The sequence below is a fragment of the Sebastes fasciatus genome, chromosome 15, assembly GCF_043250625.1.
Source record: "Sebastes fasciatus isolate fSebFas1 chromosome 15, fSebFas1.pri, whole genome shotgun sequence".
In the NCBI taxonomy this organism is placed as follows: Eukaryota; Metazoa; Chordata; class Actinopteri; order Perciformes; family Sebastidae; genus Sebastes; species Sebastes fasciatus.
In genome coordinates this window covers 16,616,700-16,641,681 of record NC_133809.1, presented here as the reverse complement: position 1 = coordinate 16,641,681, position 24,982 = coordinate 16,616,700, and the positions used below count along the sequence as shown (strand labels likewise).

The window sequence follows — 24,982 nt, the reverse complement described above, 5'->3', positions numbered from 1 at the left end:
TGCACCTGTAGGCTATAATAAATGAGGCACATATGTGACAGAAAACACACAAAACTAAATTGTTAAAAAACATAAATGTATTTTAATATTTTTACTTTAAAGATATATACACAAAAAAAAAATCAGAAATGGTGTCCTCATGTTGCTGGCTCCTCTGCGGTCACAGATTTAGCTGCAACACCGGGACTAAAATTACCAGGAACATCTTGGTGGAAACACGGCTCAAATGGGGCTTCAAGCTTTTTGTGTTGGCCGACAGTAGCAGTGAATAAACAGTTGAAACCGTTTACACCAGAGAGTCAGAGTTGGATTGCCTCAATTATTGACTCAATAATGTCCCTAGTAAAGCCTGGATATCTGGGAACTGGACAGCATGGATTTGTTGACAACTTCTACACAAGCCCAAGACTTTTCAGATACATCTTTGCTCTGAACATTGGGGCTTGTGGAACTTAAAGGAGATCAGGAAGTACTGCCCTCGCTCAGCATCCAATGAAAAAACAACAACAGACAGGCAAGTGGACGCATGATGACCTACTTATGCATGTGAAAAGGACGGGCACACATGAGGATGGTGTCTGCTCCACGGTGCACAGGGCCACACTCCAGTGGCACGGTGCAAAGGAAGGCAGGACCAGCAGCAGGCCCCAGCATTGAAGTGTAATGTGATTAATGTAATTAATAAAATGTTGAAAAATTCTAATTGTCAGGGAACGGACAAATCAAACTCTGGCTCTAGAGAGAGCCTTTCATGTTTTTACGTTTCCTGAAGGCCTCCGTATTCTCTGACACGCTTGTTAAACTGCGGTAACGTGAGACTCAGAGTGTAAAACCACGGTACGGCCAGCCGCTGTCCGACTTCTGTTGCTCCTAAAGTAGTGTTATTATGGTAAAGATGGCCTCTGAGCGAGGGGAACGGCGTTACTACGGTTTTGCACTCCCATTACCTCAGTTTTGAAAGGAGCGGAGGAGCGGAGGGGTACTCAGTTGGTTGCAACCTGCAACCACACCACTAGATGCCACCAAATCCTACACACTGTGCCTTTAAGAAGCATCCAACTCATAGATGATTACTGCACCTTTAAGTCCTTTTGAGCGGAAAAGGTCATCATAATTAGTATTAGCATAATAATTAGTGCTACCCTTTGCTGCATTGACGATGACCATTATTTGTTACAAACTTGAATTTGTTCTTGAGATTCCAAATTTGCCTAAAAATAATAATAAAACTAATATTTCCTACGTCCTCCGATTCATGGACATGTTCATTATCTTCACAATCAGCCCTCTGTTCCCTTCAAGTATCCTATGCTAATGAATTTAGTCCTGCATTAGCCTTTGCAGATACTTGATGAGTCACACGGGTTCCTTTTTTTTGGCAGCTCTGACACCGAGACTCACAATTTTTAATTTAGTTTTTATGAATATTTAAGATGTGTACTGCTGGGGTAAGATCGTGGTCTGTCCCTTAATTGTTCAATTTCATTTCTGCTCCCTAATGTTGGTTTCTGGGTGTGTTTGCCTGGAGAGTGGCCTCACTGGGAAAAGCCTCACAACTGGAAGTTTAACATCACAAATACGATTCAGAGCTATGAAAGTAGTCAAAGTCAGCTCTTCCACCTAGTTGCAAATTTAGGATAACATGAGTGACAATATAGGAGAAATAAAATCATTAAATGTGTCAGGATCACTATAAATTGATATATAAAACCAAAGACACATTACAAGTCCCAACAGGAAAATGATAGCGATTCCACAGCATGGAAATACCATAAAACAAGGCAAGGTCATTATAAATTCACAATTTATTACCAGAGTGGCACTATAGATCCCAAGAGGAGAATCAAAGGAGATTATAATGATTGTTCACTGGGGTTGATGACAGACAGCCATCTTACTGGAGGTGACTCACTCACATGAACGTGGCTGTGAGAGAGAGAGAGAGAGTTTATTCTGAAGCGAGCCGGCTGCAGTGAGGAGGTGAAGCTGCACAACTGTGGGACTCCCTGCGGACCGAGGACACAAACACACTCTGGACCGTCCAAGTCATTAAAAAGATGTCTGACTGACATCTCAGAGGTATTTGTTTCTTTTAATTCCTACTTTTTTTTTTTTAAAATGCATGCACTCTGATAACAAATTTGCATCAAATGGTTTAGTAATAAGATTGAGATGTATTTGGTGTATCAAGGGATGCATAAGATTTATTTAAAAAAAAAAAACAGATGTATGCAAATTATGTGCAAATCAGTGTATCTCTAATCAGGTCAATGAGGGAATGAGCTGATTCAGCATGAGAAGAGGACCCGTTTCTGTGTCATCTGTATTGAAACATGATTAAACCAATCTTTCTTGGAAAATGTAGCTAATTTAATAAGAGAAATACATTTACATTATGACAAGTGGTGTGGTCAGGCGGTCTCAGCCTAAGTAGGTCATTAATAAGCACTTATTCTAGGGAAGGTTTTTCATGTATTTCTTTTAGAACTATTTATTTGGCTAATCTGACAGGAATTGTTTTGTATATACTGATTATTTGTGCAGATACAGTGTGATTTGTTCCTTTTTTATGAATAAAACTGTCAAAATGAGGATGCTCTAGAGGCGATGATGCCAAAAATGTAAAAAAAAAAAAGATGCCATTCGGCCCAAAACATATTAATTTTGAAGACGGATGTTGTTTTCTTGTCTTGCAAATTTGAATAAAAAAACCATTCAAGTGCTTTCATTCTCTTAATTGCTGTCGAAAACAGATTTCTCGGTGCAAAAAGTAGAATAAATCAGCATTCATGTCAAGTTTAACCATGGAAATCTGAGTGTATAGTGGCAGGTGAGTATCTCTGATATAACTGATTGATATCAGTGTAGACTACGTGTACAGATGTTTCAGCAGATGTTCAAAAAGACAATTTCTGACAGCCAGTTTGACTCTGAAGATGGTATTTCTGCGGTATTTGGACAGAGCTAAGAGGGAAAGACGAGCCAAAAAAGATGTTCACAGGGTTTGGACGGATGATTGGTTATGAAAGTATTTTCCAAAGTATGAGATGGAAAATATTTGGAGAGGCAGAGAGAGATAGAAATGTGAGAAGAGCAGAGTGGAGATAAGATGTGAAGATGAGGCAGATGAAAGTAAACAGAAGTATTATAGTTGAGGGGGACTTACAAGCCCTGCAGCTTTTTAATGAGATTGATTGAGAATTTTGAAGATGGACACTAATTTGTCTCTCTCTCTTCACTAATCTCTTTAATCTCCATATTTTATAATGTTAATATCACTTTGGGTTCAATTAAAATACTGTTTAATAAATTGTGAAAATATTTGTAATCAATTATGATGTAAAATGAGGTATCATATATGCAGATTATGCAGCAGGTCATAAATGGTTTTGTTATTTATTCAGGCTCCTGCAGCTATGGATTGGGAGAACCGATCCACGGTGAACTCTTCTGCTCCAGACTCTTCTTCATCTCCATCCATGCCTGACTCTTCATCCTCCTTCTGCTGCAACTCCTCTCAGCCCCTCTTCTACACCTCCCCGCTCTTGGCCCCTGCCTTTTCCGGCTTGGACCTCCTGTCCGACCTGAAGCCTGTCTTTATCCCTCTCTACTCCGCCGTGGTGCTGGTCGCCTGCTCCGGCAACCTCCTCCTGCTCTTTCTCATCTGGCACAACAAGAAAAGACACAACACCACAAACTTCCTCATCAGCAACCTGGCGCTGGTCGACCTGCTCATGTGCATCTTCTGCGTCCCTTTGACCGCGTCCTACGCTTTTGACCAGCGTGGATGGGTGTTTGGTCCCCACATGTGTCATTTTGTGACTATCATGCAGTCTGCGGCGGTCTACGCATCAGTCCTGTCCCTCATGGCCATCGCAGTGGATCGTTACGTGGTCGTGGCTTATCCCATCCGCAAAAGAGCGGGGTGCCAGTTCTGCTGGGGGCTGGTGGTCCTGATCTGGCTGTCCTCTCTGGCTTTATCCACACCTACAGCACTGCACATCGTCCACCTGGACCTGCGGGCCGCGGGGCTGCAGATGGCCGTGTGTGAGGAGTTCTGGGATGGCCAGGAGCGAGGCCGCCTCATCTACTCTTGTTTCATTCTCTTCTTCTCCTACTTTGTCCCACTGGCTGCTGTCTCTATTTCCTACTGTGCTATATCATATCGGCTGAAGCAGAGGACCACGTCAGGTTTGACGGCGTGTCAAGAGTTGAGATCAGCAAGGGCTGCATGGAGCAGACGGAGGAGGAAGACCTTCTTCCTGCTGCTGGTGTCCGTCCTCTGTTTCGCCTTCTCGTGGCTTCCCTTACAGGTATGGATGAATAGGAAAGTAACTGATGATTTGATGGATACATGAAAACATGAATAAATGAATTCTTAAAGGGGATATATCATTAAAAAACTCACTTTTTCAGAGCTTGTACACATCCGTTTGGGTATCTGGAGGGCCTACCAACCCACAAACTGTGGAATAAGACAACCCAGTCAGCTTTTGTGGGCTGTCTAGATCAGAAAACATGTGATTCGCAAGCCAATCAGAGCAGACTGGGCTATTCGGGACGGGGTTAAAATGGAGTGTTTCAGACAGAGGGGGAATACAGGTATATTCAGACAGAGAGTATGAGAAAAATAATGTGTTTTTGAACATTAAAGCACGTAAAACATTTTCTATTAGAAACCCAAAATACAAGTATGAACCTGGAAATGAGCATGACATGTCCCCTTTAAGGACACTTTCACAAGCCACAGTCCGTTTGGCTAGTCCGAATCAGAGTTAAATTGATACTTTTGGCTATTTAGCCTGGTTCGGTTTCACAGTGCACAAATCAAAGCGGACCAAATAAAAAAAACAAGTTTCTGAGGGGTGTGTACGGAGCAAATTTATCTTTTTCATCTTGAGAGCTGCCACTTTGATGCAGGAAATCGCAGACTTTGATATATTGCTGTCGAAGTGTTTTGACTTTGCCTCGGCAGTGATCTACTGTACGCATGAATCCCTTCTCCTCCAGTTTATGACTTTATAAATATCACTGTTTCTGTGAACTTTATTTATCATAATCTGGATGTTCTCTTGCAAGGGGTCTCGGACCGATTGTTTTGGTCTGCACCATAGTACGATTACTGCGTTCACAACCGCCCAAACGAACCGCACCAGAGTTCGATTAAATTGGATTAAATATTGGCTTGTGAAGGCGCCCTAAAGGTTCTTAGTTGGACAATAGTTGGACATTTTGAGAAATATTTGTAATTGCTTTGTTGCTGCAAGTTAGATGAGAAGATTGACACTGGAGCCAGCAGCTGGTTAGCCTACCTTAGCGTAGAGACTGGAAACAAGGGGAAACGGTAACAACATCCGCCCACTAGAACCTCTAAAGTTCACCAACCAACACGTTATATCTTGTTTGTTTACTCTCTTGTTTACTTTGTAAAAAAACTACAAATTGTGGCCTTGATAGGGATTATGTGCCAGACTACTTCTGCAGTCTTCAACGTGTCTTGTAGTCAAATGAGGTTGCTGGGCAACCAACTCTGCACCATGTAAAAAGTGTCATTTTTCTTTGACACTTTGATTTTTGTCCAGATTAAACAAACGAGATACAACACGTTAACTGTTTCCCATTTCTAGTCTTTGTGCTATGCTAAGCTAACTGCTGCGGACTGCAGCTTTACTGTATATTCACTGTCAATATTTTCATTTTACTCTCTGCAACAAAGCAAATAACCTTCAGACTGAAATAGCCAGCTTGAACCAGCAACAGACAGAACATTTTACTGAACCAAAGACCAAAGACAGTCAGAATCAGCGCTGAACAACGCGGTGGTCCGAGCCGTGACGCCTTCACTTACTGATGATGCCATCTATTAGCTTACAAAAAGCAAGCAAACTAAATATTCAATGACTAGGAATCTTTGAACTGCACCAAAAATGTCAAATTAGCAAAGTGATACATTATTCAAAGTGTATTTCCCAAAATGTTGAACTATTCCTTTAAAGGGACTGTTTGTAACTTTTTAAGCGTATAAATGTAGCGGGTCGGGACACATGCGCGCTCGCATATGCTTGTTCGCGTGTGGCCTCTGCCTCTCCTCCTCTGCCTGCTTGCCTTCACTCAGACAGAGCGCGCGTTCTCGCTCAGCTCGCTCCACCTCTATATGTGAACGCGTGCTCACTCCAGACTGCAGAAAAGTTAGTAGCTCTGAGAATATCTAGTGAATGTACAGTGGACGTTTGTGCAGAAATAACTGCTGCAGCTCCTCCAGACCAACAGAGGTTTTCCGTGTCTTGTGAAGTGACGGAGCTCTGCAGAGAGACACGTTGTAGTCTCGTTACCGACCGGGTGCCGGTGTCTCCCTGCTCTCTCCGGCTGCGGGCGGAGAGAGCAGGGAGACACGCTGCAGAGCCCCGCTGCATCAGCCTGCGCTGAGGCAGGAAAAGCCAACACTAGGATCAGATCTAAATCATGTTCATGGAGAGACCTTGGTCTGGTCAGCTAACATTACTGCCAAGCAGGTGAAATATAGAGTGATATTGTGGTTTTAGCTGACGTGTGTCGCCTCACTGTTTTGAGTGATGCTCGTTCAGGTATATTTAGAGCGAGCAAGCGCAAGCCCGACGCTGACTTTCGTTGATTTCATGAATACAGGTGTCGCTGTTAACAAGCATTTCTGAAAGTTACAAATAGTCCCTTTACAAACTAAATTCCTAAAGAAATTAATTATTGAATTAATTACCAAATAACTTTTTCCTTGGATGAATGCTGAATGCTAAACTTTGTTTAACTTCACAGGTGGTGAATCTGATCCGTGACCTGGACACAGACTTCTCCATCTTAGGGAAGAATTACGTGAACATCATCCAGGTGTCCACTCACCTGCTCGCCATGAGCTCCGCCTGCTACAACCCTTTTATTTACGCGTCATTGCACGACAAGTTCCTGTCCTGCCTGTGCCGCCACTTCCTGTCCCGGAGGAGAGGAAAAGGAAAGGACAGAGGTACAGGGTCAAGCATCCTGACAATGTCACACAGAGTGCAGCGCCTTCACACCTCCACCACGATGGCGGCAGATTTAGCAGGTGCTGTTGTAAATAATGTTATTCCTCGAGACAACTACGCTTGAATTGTTGCTTCGCTTGAATACGCACAAGAATTTGATCTGTTGGTGTTTTCCAGAAATGACTACTAATACTGGCAGGCAAATTGAGTGAAAAGAAAATGAATTTAAAGCACACTGAATTTCAAAAACTCACACGGTGGGGTTGCTTTCATAAAACAGCCACATTGTGTACAGCTGGTCGTAGTCATAAACAAAAATACACAACAGCTCGGTCTCTATATCTCTATTTTAACAGCTCGACTGAATTACTACAGGTTTAAAACATTAGCCTGCTTTCATTCAAAGGAAATGTGTGTAATAATTTATATTTTTATCAAATGTACAGAGGTTTATGCACTGAAAGTATATTTAGCACTGACAAATATGCTACTGTGATCTTAAAAATATACTATAAACCGTGATTTTGCTCTTGTCTTTGCAAAAATACATTTCTAATTTCTAATAATTTATGATTTGTCTATGTATGCTGTTCTTATCTGAATGTTTCTTTGCCATTCCTGTCCACTTGTGTATTAGGATAATTGTATATGTCTATTACATGTGCTGTCTATTCTATTTTGTTTAATTTCATTCAATAAACAGGTTTATTTAAATCCTTATAATGATAAAGTTTATTTGTATAGCACTTATCAAATCAGTGTTACAAAGTGCTTTACAACAAATGCATAAAACACAACAATAAAATACACATTCATGTTTGAATATTTAATTTCCTTTGGTGGAAGTGTTCTCTGGGCTTGCCTAAGCACAAATGTGAAGATATTTTCATATCGGTTTCGAGTGTTCTCGAGGAGTTTTACAATAAAAAAAAAAAGGTAATTTTGAAATTGGTCTGTACAGTAATTGCTGCATTCGGATGGATCTAGGCCGGATCTTTTAATGAGTGGTCGCACACAGGCAGTCTTCAAATATTCTGGGATACAGCCAGAGGATAAAGAACTGTTAATTACTGAGAGCAACCAAGGGGCAGTCACATCCATTACTTCATAGAGAAATTTAGGAGGCATTATACCTACATGGCCGGAGGTTCACCACAGTGACCATGAGCTCATTTAAAGAGCATAAAACTTGATAAAACAGCACAGTTGGGGCAGCGGGCTTCAATAAAAGAATCAGTAGGGAGCCACAATTTGATTGTATCTCACTGATTTTTATCATAAAAAGGGTTAAAATTGAAGACATCCCTCACCAGATGACTGATTAAAGGATTTAAAAGACGGTCCACCGTGTTAAAAAGAGCTCTCGGGCTACGCTTATTAATATGAATTAAAACAGAAATAGTTGGCCCTCACATTCCTAACCTGGTTATTAAAAGATAAAACTGGAACATGAAGAAATTCTGTGACAAAAAAAAAATGATTCATGTATTTCTGAAATTCAGTTTGGCCTTGAGCCACTGAACGCTTTTCACACTTTCTGCTGCTGCGGTGACATTTGATGAACACAACGCAGTGTGCAAAATCTGCAGCGTGTTTAAATGTCAAATTTTAGATGGTGAGAGAAAAAACATCATCTGTGTTGTTCACAGGATATGTAAAACGGTAAAGAGTGAAAGTAAAACAAGGCCATGATCTGACTTCCAAGTAAATGCAAAATTATGACCGTTAACTGTAGGTGCATTTTTCAAGCTTATACTGTATGCAAATGTTTTACATACATTACAAGATAAGTGTCTTCTTTCATTCTTACTTGGATCTGTCACACTAATAAAACATTTCTTTTTACAAAATATGCTGGTTTAAATATTGTCCAAACTGTACTACTTGTATCACTAGTATTACTGATTGAGGCTTTGAGCAGCTAAGAGCAGCTCTACTGGAAGATGAGTCACATTAACCTGAAAGCGAGCAGTCTGGTGAGTAAAATGCACCGTTCCAGAGTTTCTCATCATTTTCTGACCTGTCACCTCATTGTAAGTCCTGAAGTTTCATGACCCGACCATTGGAGAGCTGTCAAATTGAATGTGAGTATGGCTTTCATCTGTACGCTCCCCTTTCACGAATGCAGCACCAAATGGATTATATTCTGTAGATATTACGTCATATTTAAAAGGGACTCAATGTAAGGATCAGAAATTGCTTGTTAACAGTGACACCCGTGGCCGTTAAGTCAACGACAGTCAGCGTCCTGTTGGTCGCGCTACATACGCACGAACGAGCATCAGTCAAAACAGTGAGGCGACACACATTAGACTGAACGTGATTGACAGGCATCATGTTAAATTAAAGTTAGCAACATTTGTCGGCTAAAAGCACAATATCACTATATATTTCACATGCTTGGCAGTAATGTTAGCTGACCAAACGAAGGTCCCTCCATGAATCGAATGCCAGGCCGATGTTGATCCTAGTGTTAACTGTTCCTGCTTCAGCCTACGGACCGAGGTCAGAAGGCACAGGGGAAACACCGTAGTTTTCGTCGAAGTCGATAACGTTACTCGCTCCGGAGCCTTCCGTCACAACACACAGCAGCAGGGAAACAAAACACGGGAAACCTCTGTTGGTCTTGAGGAGCTGCAGCATTTCTTTCTGCACAAACTGTAACATTCACTTGATATTCTCAGAGCTAAACTAACTCTCTTCTGCTCCGCTGGGACACCAACCCGAGTCCTTCACATAAAAAGCAGTCTACAGGCTGATAGAGGAAACACAGAAAGTCATGGATAGTCTCATTTTTCAGGGAGGTTACAACCTGTTCCCTCATTTGCAATAAAAAACTCTTTATATGTGTAAAAAGTTACATAGTCCCTTTAAACCGTATATTTAAATCAAATGCATATCAAACAGCCATAGAAATTTCATGAAGTCCCACAAATGACCTTGTTAAGACAGGTGTGTGTCTTTCTGGGTCATGTTCAATCAATTGAATGTTTCACAGGTGTAGAAACATCTCAAAGATGATCAAGAGAAATGTGAGGCACCTGTGCTAAATTTCAGGTGTCATAGCAAAGGGTCTGAATGTTCACTGTCGATGAGATATTTCAGTAACAAATTTTCAACAACAACAAAAAAAATCTGAAATCCTGTTTTTGCTTTGTAATCATGGGCCAGGGCCAGGGCCGGCTTAAAGTGGCACTAGGCAGTATATATTTTCGGCATCATTGGGCGAAAATTCCATAATAACCTTTCAGCATATTGTAATTCAAGTGTTCTGAGAGATAACTAGACTTCTGCTCCTCCTCATGGCTCTGTTTTCAGGCTTTAGAAAATCTAGCCCGTGACGGGAGACTTTGACCAATCACAGGTCATTTCAGAGAGAGAGAGAGAGCGTTCCCATTGGCTGTCCTCCGGTCATGTGACCGGAACTTGGCGTTCCTCCACCAGATTTCACAATGGTGGCGGCGTCACAAACTTTCTCATTTTACAGCTAAACAGTACTACAAGATCATGTAGGTAATTTCATGTACTACTGTCACAATATAGCGACCGTTTTATAAAAATAACTTTTTTTTAAATCATATTTGCTCCAATCTCGCCTACTTCAGCTTTAAGGCATAAGCCATATAGGCGGTTGCCTAGGGCGCCACCTTCTGGGGGGCGATGGTCGCCCTCTAAATAAATAAATAAATAACTAAATAAATAACTAAATAAATAAATAAATAAATAAATAAATAAATAAATAAATAAATAAATAAATAAAATGCCGGTGGGCACCCTTCCTCATTTTCTGCATTGAGGTAACAAATTAACAAATAAATAAATGAATAAAGAAAGAAAGAAAGAAATACACATTTCACCCCTGTAACTGTCTTTCTCACACTTTTTTTCATCTGCCCGGCCGCACTTTGTTAATAAAAGTGTAAATTGTAGTGAAACTGACTAAACACTTTTAAGCCAACAATATCAGGGACAAATTGTTTATTTATATTATAATAAATACAGTTGTTTATGAAAATAAAATATGAATTTTGTCATAAAACTTAAAACATTGTGATGTCTGATTTGTGTTGTGGTTTACGGGGCTACATTTCACCTTGGGCACCAAAAGCGCTAGAGCCGGCCCTGTTACGTATATGGGCAGATTGATGAGAGAAAAAAATGAATGCAAACAAATTTAGCATGGTCCACATGCAACAGGTCTACTCATGCATCCTGCTATCCTCATGTCTGATTGTATTGTGAACATCCTTTATGAAAATGCAAATAGGAACAGGCTTAACAAAGTCTTCTTATGCAAATGTCATTGATATTGTTATAGTTAAGTGGTAGCTGCATGCTGTGAGTGTAAATTCAGGAGAGATGATGGTACTCTATGTGGATTGTTGCCCTGAACTCATTTATTATCATGAATGAACATGAGCAGAAAAACAATATACGAAAAACAATTTGTAAAAGACAATGAGGTTGTTGTGATGTCTACTCTTACTGATACAAAAACATACAGTAGCAAGCAACAACTGCGACAACTAACCTTACAGGTTATTTTGAGCTGAAGAAAAAACAATCTACCGGCTTTCACTTGCTGTCGTATAAAGTGTTTTGTTTCTTTCTAGACTCACAAGGCTCTTAGACAGATAAACACCTCCCGTGGAGTCACAGCTGTACCTGGAGGGTGCACAGTAGGCAGAAGTTCATAAAAAATAAAAAACACAGAATAATTAATGCGAGTTTTGATGGAGCATGGAAATCCTGAATGCCAGATAAGTAACAGCTTAATTATTTCTTCTGCCTCCATGTGGAGAGGATTTTGCTTAGACCAAAAAAGCAGCAGGGAAACCAAATCTCTGTGCTCTGAATAAAATCAGAAAGCAGTCATATAACGTTTCCAACAACATAACGAGCAGAACGTGTTGCAGCATATCTGATTTTCTTATTAATATTGCAGAAACAACAGCACTGATTTGCCAGAATAATCTGAAACTTTCCAGAAGGTAAAGCCACTGTGCAGATGATTTAGTACACTGCTGGTGCAGCCGTACAGAGGACAGGAAAGGTTCAAAATGTAGGAGTGGTGCAAAATTGGAATGAATCAGTCCCTGGAAAGCCTCGCAGGTGTGTAATTTAAACGCCTCAGGACCTCTACTGGCACACACACAGGCTCTCAGCACAACTCATGTAGATGAGGGACATAAGAAAACCCCATTTTGAAGCCATTTCTTCACCTCTTCACACAGTTCTGACACGTGGGAAAGGCTTTTGTTGGAGAGGCTTTGGGGAAAAGGCTTTTTTCCCCCTTTAAAATAAATTGTATGTTTAAATAACGGTGCTTGGCTGTTGATTTATTTCACAGTTTTTAACTGCCTGGTATCAATGAAAATGTTATTAAAAGCAGTAGTTAACCTTTTTTTGTTGTACATCCACAGCTCTATCAGATGAGCCCAAGTACCCCTCAACACCGGTCATGTTCATTTCAATTTATATTTGTTTGCATACAATAGATTAGGTCAGTTTAGTTTGCATTTGTGCTACTATAAGCTGGACATTTCAACAATTTAGGCCTAATCATTAGTTTTAGCTATTTCACCCATCTATTAATATTTCTTTAGCTATTTCAACTGTTTATCCATTACTTTTAGCAAGTAAAACTGCTAATTAGTCAACCTTTAGCGGTTGAAAAGGTTACCTTAAAGGGCATCCCTTTTTACTAACTAAGTTACCTGCTCATGTAATACATTTATATGCAACTTCAACTGCTTATCCAATTTTTTTTTGCTAATTGAACTACTTCTAGAGGTTGAAAAAGTTAGCTGATCGTGAATTAGTGCTAATTTAGCTGTTTTAAAAAAAAAAATACTTTCAATTTATCCAGTACTTTTGCTCACGATTTCAACTGTTTATAAATTACTTTTAGCTAACGTTAACTATTTCAACTATTTATCCATTATTTTGGGCTATTTCATCTTCTCTGTTCACTTGCTAACAAGGTTTTAAGCAACAACTGACTCAGGTCATTCACTATCAGTGAGTTTTGTCCAGTCATCAGCTTATTGTAGTCTATAGCTCATAGATTAGCCCACTGAGACAAAACATGTAGCCTACTTGCAATCAGCATCGCACACATTTGTAATCTTAGGTGGTTGTTTAGTTTCCATAAGTGGATAGGCATCTATAAAAAAATAATGTTGTTTTTTTCTCCACAATCATTTCCATCTCCCCACTGGCAACTGCAGAAGAAGCCTCTTGGGATGCAAGTACCTCTGGATGGGAATAATTGATTAAAATGAAATGTAGATCCTGCACTCACTGCAGAAAACAAAACATCCAGAAGAGATACTGTAGCAGTAAGTCATAAACACACATTTTACTGCACAATTCATTGAGCATGCACACACACAAACACACTACTGCTAAAGAATAGGTGAATTGAAGCAGCTGGCTCTTCTTTCGGACTCTTTCCTCCACCACATATGCTTGCTGTCACCAATGCAAATGATTTATCTCGTGCCATTTAAAACCTCATAACCTGATTGAGTAGTGCTAGAGGCCTCATACATATTCACCAGAGGCCTGATTATTGAAGTTGGAGGATTTACGTCTCCTCGTGTCTGCTTTCAAGATGCTCACACTCTTTGTTTTTCCTGTCATGATCTGCGCAGAGTAATGGATAAATGGGATCGTAATCATTTGAGGTGGAAGGAGATGAATGGATTACAAAGGTAGAAACAAAGGGGAAAGGCTTGAGGCAATGAAAGGAAAAGTGATTTTGATTTTATATTAAAAAAACATTATTTTTATTTACTTTTAAATGCAAATAAAGATAAACAACATTGTTTTCATGTAGCAGAAAGGTAAGTTTGAGTCTCCTTTCATTGCTGAAATTGTTAAACTTTCTAAAATAGAGGCAATAAAAGTGGCATGGTCAGATACATTTATAATTAAAGTGTCCATAAAGAAACAAACAGACAACAAACAGATGTCTGACTGACGGAGAATTGAGAGCTAGATGTTGTGAGGGAATTAATTCAATCATGATAACACTGTCAGGAGCTTGACAAACCTTATTATGTAATGTGTGATGTGTGTAATATGGAAACAGCTTTCAACCTCGATATATCTTTCTGGTCCTTTTCAGTAGAGCATTATTGTGTTTCATACAATATTTGACACACAAATATTAATATTATTCTTTGAAACCCTTTAAAATCTCAGTGCTCTGATCACCGTGATGATAAAACCAATCAGATATAAAAAAAATATTGGCCGAGTGAGCCCCCATGTGGGCAACATCTATTACTACAGCTCTCTCCCTGGCTAGAGGATTTATTGCTAATTATACTAAGCCATGAAAAAAACCTCCCAAACACATGTTCAAACTCATATATTATTTATTACAATTAAATATTTTTCTTATATTACAGAGGTCCATTTGAAACCATACAAATAATCTGTGCTGTGATTAATATTTCCAAAAAACGCCATGCAAAGAATATGAACATAAATTCACATCAGAAGAACCAAAGTTTTTTTTTTTTTGTACACCTGGGAATGAAATTAAATTTCGATACCTTCCCCGTCTCTCTCTCTCTCGCTCTCTTTTTGGTGCAAACATTTCTTTGTGGTGATTCAAGATCAAACCAGCGCCGTCTGGTTAAAATGAAAGGCATTTGGAAGGTGGGTAGAAACAACAGCTCATCCTTGTCTTCGTGGAAAACGTTATACGGGTTAATGGGAACAGGCACAGAGGACCAATTAAGACATAAATATCACACATCTTGATTAAACATAATTAGTTTGCTGAGTGATTCCTAAGGCCATAACATGCGTGATCCAGAACACCCGGGGGGATTTTAAATTGCAAAACCAAATGTAGTATACCCAATTCTGCTTTGTTGGATTGTGCTGGGTGGGATTTACTGTACATCCACTATCCATCAGTATTCAATAACACGTTTCAGTCAGTGGAGAAAGTTCGCTGTAGTTATGATATATAACCTTTGGTTTGATTGAAATGGCACGGTCTATTATTTCAATTTCCACCTAATGAATTGAATTAATCAATATGAACTAGAGGCTTATTTGAAAGTCAAATATTAATCATAGGGCATTCTATGTAATTGCAAATTAACACACACAAGTAATCTACTCAACCTTTTGTACAGAGTGTAAAGCAGAAGTAGGCAGGATGTGGGCATTTTCAAGCGATGCTCCACCCAAACTCTATCTTTTCACAATCAAATACCCCCCCGGTGCTTTGAAGGTGGCTGTAAATAGCTTGCAGTTCATGTTCAACAGCGCTTGTGGTCACCTTAAAGCATGTCGGATACAAAAGATTCAAGTTTCAAAACAGAGTAAAAGATTTCAAATCAAACACTCCTGCAGCATAATCCATTTCCCCGCTGCTTGACGCTCTGCCAGGAAGTTGTGTCTTTTGTTTGGAACATAATGAGCGTACAGATGGACAGCTGAGAGGTGGATTATGATGAAGAAGTGGATTAGAGGAGTTTCTGTGGACATTTTGATACCTTTTGCGACTGAAATTCATCGCAAACGATGTGAATTCAAGCTGACTACAGCCGCTGTTCTCCGAGAAACACAAAAATACAAACTCAATATTTTTGGATATTCTTGTCAAGAGTCAGATTAGAAAATCAATACCACACTCATGTCTGTATGCTGAATATGAAGCTTCAGCCAACAGACAGTTAACTCAGCTTATTTTAGCATAAAGAGGCATGTTAATTAGTGAGCTTTAGAGGTACACCAATCGGGTGCTGGCTGTATAGCTTCATATTTAGCGTACAGGTATGAGACTGGTATCAATCTTCTCTCAACAAGAACGTAAAGAGCATTTCCCCAAATGTTGAGCTAATCATTTAAAGGTGCAGTGTGTAAGATTCGGCGGCATCTAGTGGTGAGGTTGCAGATTGCAACCAGCTGAAATTTCTCCCGTGTGACCAAGCGTGTGGGAGAATTTCAGTGGCCAATGCGAAAACCTGAAAACACAAATGGCCCTATCTAGAGCAAGTGTTTGGTTTGTCTGTTCTGGGCTGCTGTAGAAACGTGGCGGGTTGGCTCCGTAAAGAGGACCCGCTCCGTATGTAGATATAAACGGCTCATTCTAAGGTAACAAAAATTATTCTTATTTTCAGAGAATTGAAAACATACTTAATATTATATTCCATTTCTGCCAATAGATCCTCCTAAATTTTACACACTGTTCCTTTAACAGCCACGTTTCTATAACAGATTACTTGGGCAGACTTTTGCCAAAAATAAAAGCATTGATCAAGGATCAGTTTTTTTTATCTTTCAGATCACACAAGATCACATGAATGCGATGGACCTGAGATACGTCTCAAGCATCTACTGTGTAGGAATCAAGATCAGCACACTAAGAAGCTTCATTACTCCAGGCTGATATCGGTACACATTTCTAAATGAAAGGCTGGGAATGTTCTATAAGGCAGCAAGATCAAGGGCACAGGCTAATGGCAAGGTAGGTTTTAAATCGTCGTAGCATTCGGCATTTAAAGGTGAAAGAGGCAAAGCTTTTTTTATCATCTGAGGAGAAGTGACAGGAGAATGACAGGAAGCTGGGAGAGGCCAAGGTACGTTTTGGTCCTGCAGGTTAAGCATCTCTGGTCACATGTTAGCAGGTGTCCTTCAAACTGTATTTGAGATCCTTCTAAATGTGTCCTCAAATCTGCCCGGAGGACTTCAACATCTCTACACAACATTTAATAGGCTTGTACTGGGCGAGCAAGCTCATCAGTCACAGAAATACTATTGCAAATGACTCACACACTTTTTCATCTTAGACAGTGCAGCTAAGAAGGAGAGAGCTCCTTTATAATCAGGAATGAAAGCCACTCATCTAAAACTCTATTCTTTAAAATTATCTTTTGAAAATAAATTATATTTTCTCAGTACAGAAATAAATACATATCTTCTCTCAAACATAGGAATGGATCATCATCACAGATCTAAATGCTACACTGAATACATTACTCACCATCTCATCGGTGAAGAAACAAGAATATAGGTGACTAACTGATGCCATCTGCCACGAACAGACACTCATCCAGATATATAAATGCAAATATACAGTTAGCTGACACCGGATATCACATCACACCTCTGGCAACCAGCTTTGAGAAAGTCAAATATTCCTCAGCATTGGCATAACAAAAATCCCCTCAATGCTCGGCTCATTAGACGTCTTCACACTGCGAAATCAAACAAACTGGAGTGTGCTTTCTTCGTAGAGTGCAGGTCTATTGTGAGAATCACCAACTCAGGTGAATTGAAGAGTTACATAAAAACCTATAAATCTCTCAGAAAATCATTGAGAGGTGGAGCCAAGAAATGGTTTAATTGTTTGCTGTGCATGAACTTAATCAGTGGTAATAAGGTTGAAATTCATTTAATCAAACCTTCTGATCAAGAACTTTCCTCACAGCTGTGGTCGTAGTTTACTACATAGACCTACAGGTCAATCACAATTACATGAAAATGGAAATGTTAAATAATAGAGCCGGGAAAAGCTAATTTGTTTTCTTGCCAAGAGTTAAATGAGAATATTGATAGTACAGCTACTGGTAAATACTGAATGTGGCTGGAGCCAGCAGCCGGTTACCTCAGCTTAGATTAGTTTAGCACAAAGACTGGAAACAAGGGAAAACAGCTAGCCGGGCTCTGTCCAAAGACAGAGAAAACAGCTAACGTTAGCCTAGGGAAACAGCTAGACAGACTCTGTCCAAAGACAGAGAAAACAGCTAACGTTAGCCTAGGGAAACAGCTAGACAGACTCTGTCCAAAGACAGAAAACAGCTAACGTTAGCCTAGGGAAACAGTTAGCCAGGCTCTGTCCAAAGACAGAGAAAACAGCTAACGTTAGCCTAGGGAAACAGTTAGCCAGGCTCTGTCCAAAGACAGAGAAAACAGCTAAAGTTAGCCTAGGGAAATAGCTAGCCAGACTCTGTCAAAAGACAGGAAAAACAGCTAACAGCCAGCCAGACTGTCCAAAGACAGGTAATACAGCTAACATTAGCCTAGGGAAACAGCTAGCCAGACTTTGTCCAAAGACAGAGAAAACAGCTAGCCAGGCTCTGTCCAAAGACAGAGAAAACAGCTAACGTTAGCCTAGGGAAACAGCTAGCCAGACTCTGTCCAAAGACAGAGAAAACAGCTAGCCAGGCTCTGTCTAAAGACAGGAAACACAGCAGGAAAAACAGCTAACGATAACCTGGAGAAACAGCTAGCCAGACTCTGTCCAAAGACAGAGAAAACAGCTAACGTTAGCCTAGGGAAACAGCTAGCCTAGCTTTAGACAGAGCCTGGCTAGCTGTTTCCCCCATTTCCAGTCTTTATGCTAAGCTAACTGGTGCAGTGCACTGCTCACAGTAGGTTCATATTCACCATACAGACATCAATCATCTCATCTAGCTTTCGTAAAGAAAGGGGAAATAGCACATTTCCTAAACACTATTCCTTAATTAAGAAGACAGATGTTCACTCTGGAGCTTTTCTGTAAAACATCTGTAAAAACATCTGACTTACAGAGAAATCTAATGTTCAAATGTGATTCAAATGTGAATCTTCAGCCACTTGAGAAATCTCTTCTCAAGGACCGATGTGGCACGATATGCCCCAAATTTTCTTTAGTTATGGCGTATCATTGAGACACATTTTGTGTCTGATATCTGTCAGGCAGACAGTAACATAATTCACATGTAACATCCACCTCTCTTCATATCTATCAAATGTCACATTTCTAAGAGCTACAGTAGCATTTTTCTACAGCAGAGTACGTTCCAGGTTCTTCACACAGCTGCTACGACACCACGGAGCCATGTATGATAAAGACCATTACGGCGCCATATTAACTCATATTACAATATGTCATCGCTCTCACTAAATAAATGTGTGGCATGTAAGTATGAGTAAAGAGATTTCAAAACAAAAAGAAGCTCATCTCTCAATCCTTCATCCTAAACTTCCAGTTCCTGTCACAGCAGGCAGCAGGTAGGTATGTAGCTAGTTAAAGTTGTGGAGGATGTAGAACATTATCTCACGTCCCATAGCATTGTGTGTCACGCTCCCGATTAGATGCTACTGCAGGTTCTTGAGGAGGCGGCCGTAGCGGAAGTCATAGACGTGTCGACAGAAATACACCAGCTCTGGGTCGACGTCATCGGGCACACAGTGGTGGGTGGGCATGGCGTTGCCGACAACGGGTGGCACCACGAGGGAGGCAGCACAGTCGCGCACGCCCTCCCTATGGCGTTTTACCAAGGCACAAAATCTGTTCGAAGCACAAATACAGGACATCAGACTCAACCGTCTTCAAAAAGCATTTAGAAAAACAATTCAAACTGTCTGAGAACCGGGGAAAACATGCCTGCTTTTTATGTTAAACAGTGTGAATTGTTTTGGGCTTCAAAAACCAGCACTGTGGGATTTTCTCAGCAGGACCATGTAATCTTTCAAAAGCAAGAAATATACTTCAAAGAAATGTGCTAAAGCCACCAAAAAAAGTGTTCTTTCTTACCGACAATACTGTGCCAGTGTTAGGACATAGCATTTGTCTTCAATACAGGCCACACTGTTCACATCCTGGTGACGAGACGCAAAGATCTCATTCTGGAGAAAGAAAGTTTCAGTCATGTGTTAGATCCAAAAGAAAAGACTCTTTTAAGCCTTCACAGTCTGCACATGTACACAGAGATATTAAAGGACAACTTCTGTCTGCGTCATTGTACACGATCACTTCTGCTTCACCTTCACTTCCAGACGTAGAGACAGAGAAAGATGTTTTCTTCCTCTGAGCCAAAGCCCTGCTTCTGTTCTCACACCGCTGCTCTGATGTGTTTGTTGTTTGTTAGTGCAGCAGAGAAATGATAAGACTTCATGTGGTTTATTGTTTCTAGAGATTTAATAAAGTGCAACTTGTTCCTCTGGGAGATTACCGACAACACGAAGCAAGGTCTACAGAAGCCGCTCTTCAACATGTGTGTCTGCCAGCGTATGCGTGTTTGTTCATCTCTTTCAAACACATTTTCAGTTACTGAGTTAAACCAAAATCTCAGGAGTCTTCTCTTGAATTGTAATGTTTTTTTATTTTGATTAGGGCTGTCAATCGTTTAAAAAATGTAATCCAGTCAATCACAGCATTGTCCGTAGTTAATCATGATTAATCACACATTTTTTATCTGTTCAAAATGTACCTTAAAAGGGAGATTTGTCAAGTATTTAATACTCTTATCAACATGGGAGTGGGGAAATATGCTTGCTTAATGCAAATATATGTATATATTTATTATTGGAAATCAATTAACCACACAAATCAATGACAAATATTGTCCAGAAACCCTCACAGGTACTGCATTTAGCATAAAAAGATATGCTCAAATCACAACATGGCAAACTCAAGCCCAACAGGCAACAACAGCTGTCAGTGTGTCAGTGTGCTGACTTGACTATGACTTGCCCCAAACTGCATGTGATTATCATAAAGTGGGCATGTCTGTAAAGGGGAGACTCGTGGGTACCCATAGAACCCATTTTCAATCACATATCTAGAGGTCAGAGGTCAAGGGACCCCTTTGAAAATGGCCATGCCAGCTTCTCCTCGCCAAAATGTTGTGTAACTTTGGAGTGTTATTTAGTCTCCTTCGCGACAAGCTAGTATAACATGGTTGGTACCAAATGGATTCATTAGGTTTTTCTAGTTTCATATGATGCCGGTATCTTCACTTTCGCTTTAAAACTGAGCCCGCTACAACCTAAAAAATCGCAAGTTGCGTTACGCATGAAAGAAATTAGTGGTGTCAACGCATTATCACATTAACTTTGATAACCCTAGTACAAATAGGAAGAAATGAACGGGAAGAGGCTCCAGAGTAATTGCTAGAAACATTAGTGTGTTGTGTTGCAAACTAATCCTCATATATCCTCAGGAAAAGTATTTAATTAGACGAGGAATTAAGCAAGCAAACATACCCTGGACACTTATCCAACAAAGAAAAGGACACAGTGTTTACAAGATAATGTTGGTGTAATTGTATATTTTCTTGTTGTCACATATCTCATGAAAAGTCCAAAACTAACAACGCCTTAAGCGGTTTCTCAGTACCTATCTACTTCCCTCCTCTGTCTGTGACCCAGAACCCATTAGTTCCTAACGGATCACAAAGATATAGTTTCTTTTTGAAAAAGAGATCATTTAAGAAGCTGTGAACTTAGTTTTTAATGAAATAAATAGAGGACTTGTTGGGGACTATTTTCTGCCGTGGATTAATACGTATAGTAGAGAGTACTTACCACAGGAGGACGGTGTGTGTGTGTGTGTGTGTGTGTGTGTGTGTGTGTGTGTGTGTATGTGTGTTTGTGGGAAGACTCAAAATAAACAACAGGGGCAATGTTTATGACAATGACTTCCTGGGGACCCACTTTTTAAAGATGACAAACCATCACGACCCAATTCACAATAGGCCATATTTACAAATCTATCTCGAGAAGAGCGACACACCATTTTTGCATTCTCTTATATTATCTTGAATAGGTACACCAGCCATTTTAAAGAGATATATGTTCGATAACAACTTTGTTTTAATGACTGTCTTATTGAAAACAAATGCACATGTTAAATACTTTAGAAATGAGACCAAATAAATGCATTTGATGCACTGAAGTCAACAGCCTCTCACATTAGATTCAAAGTTATAACAATGATCAGAACAATATGAACATTCAGGCTCCCTCATGTGGCTCAAAGGTGTACTGCAGATATAAATCTTAAATAAAAATCTATGGAAGATATTCAGCAAATTGTTTTTGGCGACCTTAATAAAATCTCCTAGAGACCAGACCTCCAAGTGGGCCGGTACTCACCAGTACGCAGTACCGGCACTTCTACATTTACTCCTTGGCGTACCGTGACCTTTTCCATGCGTACCGGAACTTCTCACAAGCTGCCGGTACTCTTCTCTGCGCTTTCCATATCAGGTTCTCTGGGAGATTCATAATGGCGCAGCGCCAGCGTTTTTTGCACCGCACCTCATAAGTCATATGGACATAAAAACTATGTGGGGAACATCTGGATGAGTCGACGCACGGCACGACATTTTAATTAATGAAACATTATTTAAACGTTTTCTGAATCTGCTCTTTTGATTTATAGAATCAAATAAAAATCATTTAATTAGAAGGCTAATGGTCCAAAATGATGTCAAATTGCATAGTTTTAAGTCAAAAACCTTCAAAGCAAGAAATTGCTGATACCAGCCGACACACACGCCAACATGTGAATAAGTAGAGCACCGGCACTTATTTTTTTCGACTTCAAGCATTGAATGCAACCCACCTGTAGGTCCCGACCCCGTCTTTGGGAATAACTGGTTTATGATAAAGTAAGTAAAGAACGGATGTGTGGCTCATTGTTGTGTTTTTAATAGTTTTTTTCTACAACAATGGTTACTGACACAAAGGCACAAAACTGGTGAGATGGATCAATTCATTGTTGGTTTTGGTCTTTTTGTGTGATTTGCTGACAAAAACAGGAATATAAATATATTTTTAGCCTTATCATTTAAATTAAATTGAAGTTGTAAAAGTCAGTTTAACTGATGGTTATGTTATTTCCACTTGAGAGACTGCAGGCAAATCCGATTTGTTTCTCAAATCAGATCTTTAAGACAGACTGTCTGCAAGTGATCGGATCGGGATTTGTGTCTCCAGACATCACCAACCTATCTGCATGGGTTGCTGTGGTAACGGCAAAGGCGTCAGTAATGACAGACAGACGCGCTGTCAAGTAGCGTCACACCAGACAAACTCAACGACAGAGGAGACTGGAATACATTGGGATGGTCTGCGATGTTACTGTGTGTGTATGTTGCGTTGCGATTGATGCAAAAGACACTTTGAAATCCGATTTGAGCGGCCACGGCGTCCGGATCTGTAGTAATCTGATTGGAATCGCATTTCAAACCACCTCCAAATGTGGTTTGGATCCAATTTTTTGCTGTCCAGACTTTCTAAAAATCAATCTGGACGCAATCTGGATACGCCAAAAACTGGATTTGGGCCTTAAAAGCTAACATGGCATGAAGCATAAATATGAACAGTTAACTGGAGTCTGTCTGGAGTGTCCTGGTATGTGATTTTACATGTACCACCATCTGACCACTCAGGAACCAGTATTTTAAAAAGGTATAAACGGATTTGCTTCTCACCTCACAATGAATACTGGGGTTGCGTCCCCCCTGTGTGTGTTCTGGGCGGTAGTACCAAAACAAACTCATCATCAGCTCTCCTGAAGAAAAAACAAACACAACACACACAGTTCACTTCGGTGCTCGAGCCTGTCATTACTGCATTACTTCAGCTTCTCTTGTGTTGGAGGTAAACACGGTGTACAGTATGTGTCCTACCTGACTCCGGCTCTTCCCACAGAGCTGAGATCTTGGCCACGTAAGGCAGAGACTTCTTTCTAGGTCCAGATTTCAGCAGAACAGTGTCTCTGACCCGAATCAGCTCCCCGTCCCTCTGGACTCCCTCGAAACACTTCCTCAGCACCAGAGCCTCCTCTCCCTGGGAACACAGGCAGCAGGAAACACTGATAAGCTTTGAGAGGCTGTGGAGTAAAAAGCTCCAGGATGTGATTTGTATTGAATGACTTTTGTGTCTCAACAGAAACGTGGACAGTCGGGAGTTGGACGAAACTCAAAAAACAGTGAATGAGCTCTAATGTGACCATGATGCGGGTGTGATAAATCATCCCGAACTCTCTTAGGACAGGCACATTAAAGGACGCAACATTTAATTACAAGCGGCACCGTCATGTAAGCACCAGCATGACTTTCTCTACGTACCACGGAGAAAACCTCCTTCTGAAAGGGCAGGCCGACTGGCTGCCAGCCGTTGGTGGATTTTTGGCGGCCGTTCTTCGGCTGCTTGGCAACCGTTCGCCCTCCGACGCTGGCAGAGCCGAGCTTTTGCTTCTTGTCCCTGTTGAGAGGGCAGACAGCCGAGCTGATGCTGCCGGTGCCGCGCGCGCCAGACCTCGACCCGCTGGGCGACTTGGCACTCTGCGGACACTCCCTCGCCACCTGCGGCGGAGGCTGCGGTTGGCTGGGGTCGGACAGCGGAGTCTGAACGTGGGGCACTGATTGGCCGGCAGGAGGCACAGTGGGAAAGGGGCAGCCAGTGAGGGTTCTGGGGCTGGGACAGACGGGGACGGAGGAGGGACTGTGATGGTCGTTGAGGGTCGATGGGTAGTTGTCTGAGGATGGAACAGAAAAGGCAACATAATGAAGTAGAGTGACAGGCAGTCGTTTAAGGAGCAGCTACAGTGATCAACAACCTTTAACAAGGTTACATAATAGAGACCGGAGCGACACTCAGTTGTTATTAGTTCCGCTGAAGCAGCAGAAATAACAAACAGAGCCTCAATTAAGGTCAATTATAGCCTTTAACACACACACACACACACACACACACACACACACACACTAGACATCCCCATAAAGCTGACAGTGAAAACCACCAATGCTAACTGTGTGAAACAACAAGAACAGGTCGTGCACACTCCCATGACACAGTTGTGGTGATGACATTAAGGTGAATTAATGGTCAATTTATTCCAACGTGATCTCTCAGCTCACTGGATCCAAATTTCATCAGCAGCCTTCATTTCCTCCACGGAGAGAATACATTAAGGTTAGGCATTAAGATACTGGCTTCACTGTTGGCCTACTGAACCATCAGCCAACATAGGTTATATATTATTAGTATGGGCTGTCAATTGATTAAAATATTTAATCGCAATTATTCGCATGATTGTCCATAGTTAATCACCATTAATTGCAATTTAATTGCCCATTTTTTATCCGTTCAAAATGCACCTTAAAGGGTATTTAATACTCTTATCAACATGGGAGTGGGAAAATATGCTGCTTTATGCAAATGTATGTATATATTTATTA

The 24,982-nt window shown here is 40.6% G+C and overlaps 2 protein-coding genes and 1 long non-coding RNA gene across 6 annotated transcripts in view; 1 reads left to right on the top strand and 2 right to left on the bottom strand.

Moving 5' to 3' along the window:
- The first annotated feature begins 1,924 nt into the window (after positions 1–1,924).
- Positions 1,925–7,990, top strand: prlh2r (prolactin releasing hormone 2 receptor). Its single transcript, XM_074661530.1, has 3 exons — positions 1,925–2,079; positions 3,405–4,313; positions 6,790–7,990. Exons 2-3 carry the CDS (start codon positions 3,417–3,419, stop codon positions 7,117–7,119), a joined length of 1,227 nt encoding a protein of 408 aa, XP_074517631.1. The 5' UTR covers positions 1,925–2,079; positions 3,405–3,416; the 3' UTR covers positions 7,120–7,990.
- On the bottom strand, positions 4,169–5,406 carry LOC141783929 (uncharacterized). The gene is made up of 3 exons (XR_012597383.1): positions 5,313–5,406; positions 4,409–4,465; positions 4,169–4,306 (listed from the first exon to the last, which is right to left on the bottom strand). It is a non-coding gene; the product is annotated as an uncharacterized LOC141783929 (long non-coding RNA).
- Positions 7,991–14,362: 6,372 nt separating the features above from the next.
- The window catches only part of bahd1 (bromo adjacent homology domain containing 1), a 40,093-nt gene continuing 29,473 nt past the window's right edge, over positions 14,363–24,982 (bottom strand). For 3 of the 4 annotated variants that reach the window (XM_074660046.1, XM_074660048.1, XM_074660049.1), the window contains exons 3-8: positions 23,870–24,279; positions 23,429–23,588; positions 23,231–23,310; positions 19,546–19,637; positions 18,241–19,299; positions 14,363–18,194 (exon numbers count right to left, since the gene is read on the bottom strand). In XM_074660046.1, the coding sequence (XP_074516147.1) occupies positions 19,107–19,299; positions 19,546–19,637; positions 23,231–23,310; positions 23,429–23,588; positions 23,870–24,279 (935 nt within the window). In that variant the 3' untranslated portion in view covers positions 14,363–18,194; positions 18,241–19,106. The remainder of the gene's footprint in view (positions 18,195–18,240; positions 19,300–19,545; positions 19,638–23,230; positions 23,311–23,428; positions 23,589–23,869; positions 24,280–24,982) is intronic. The other variant, XM_074660047.1, reaches the window with a different exon arrangement.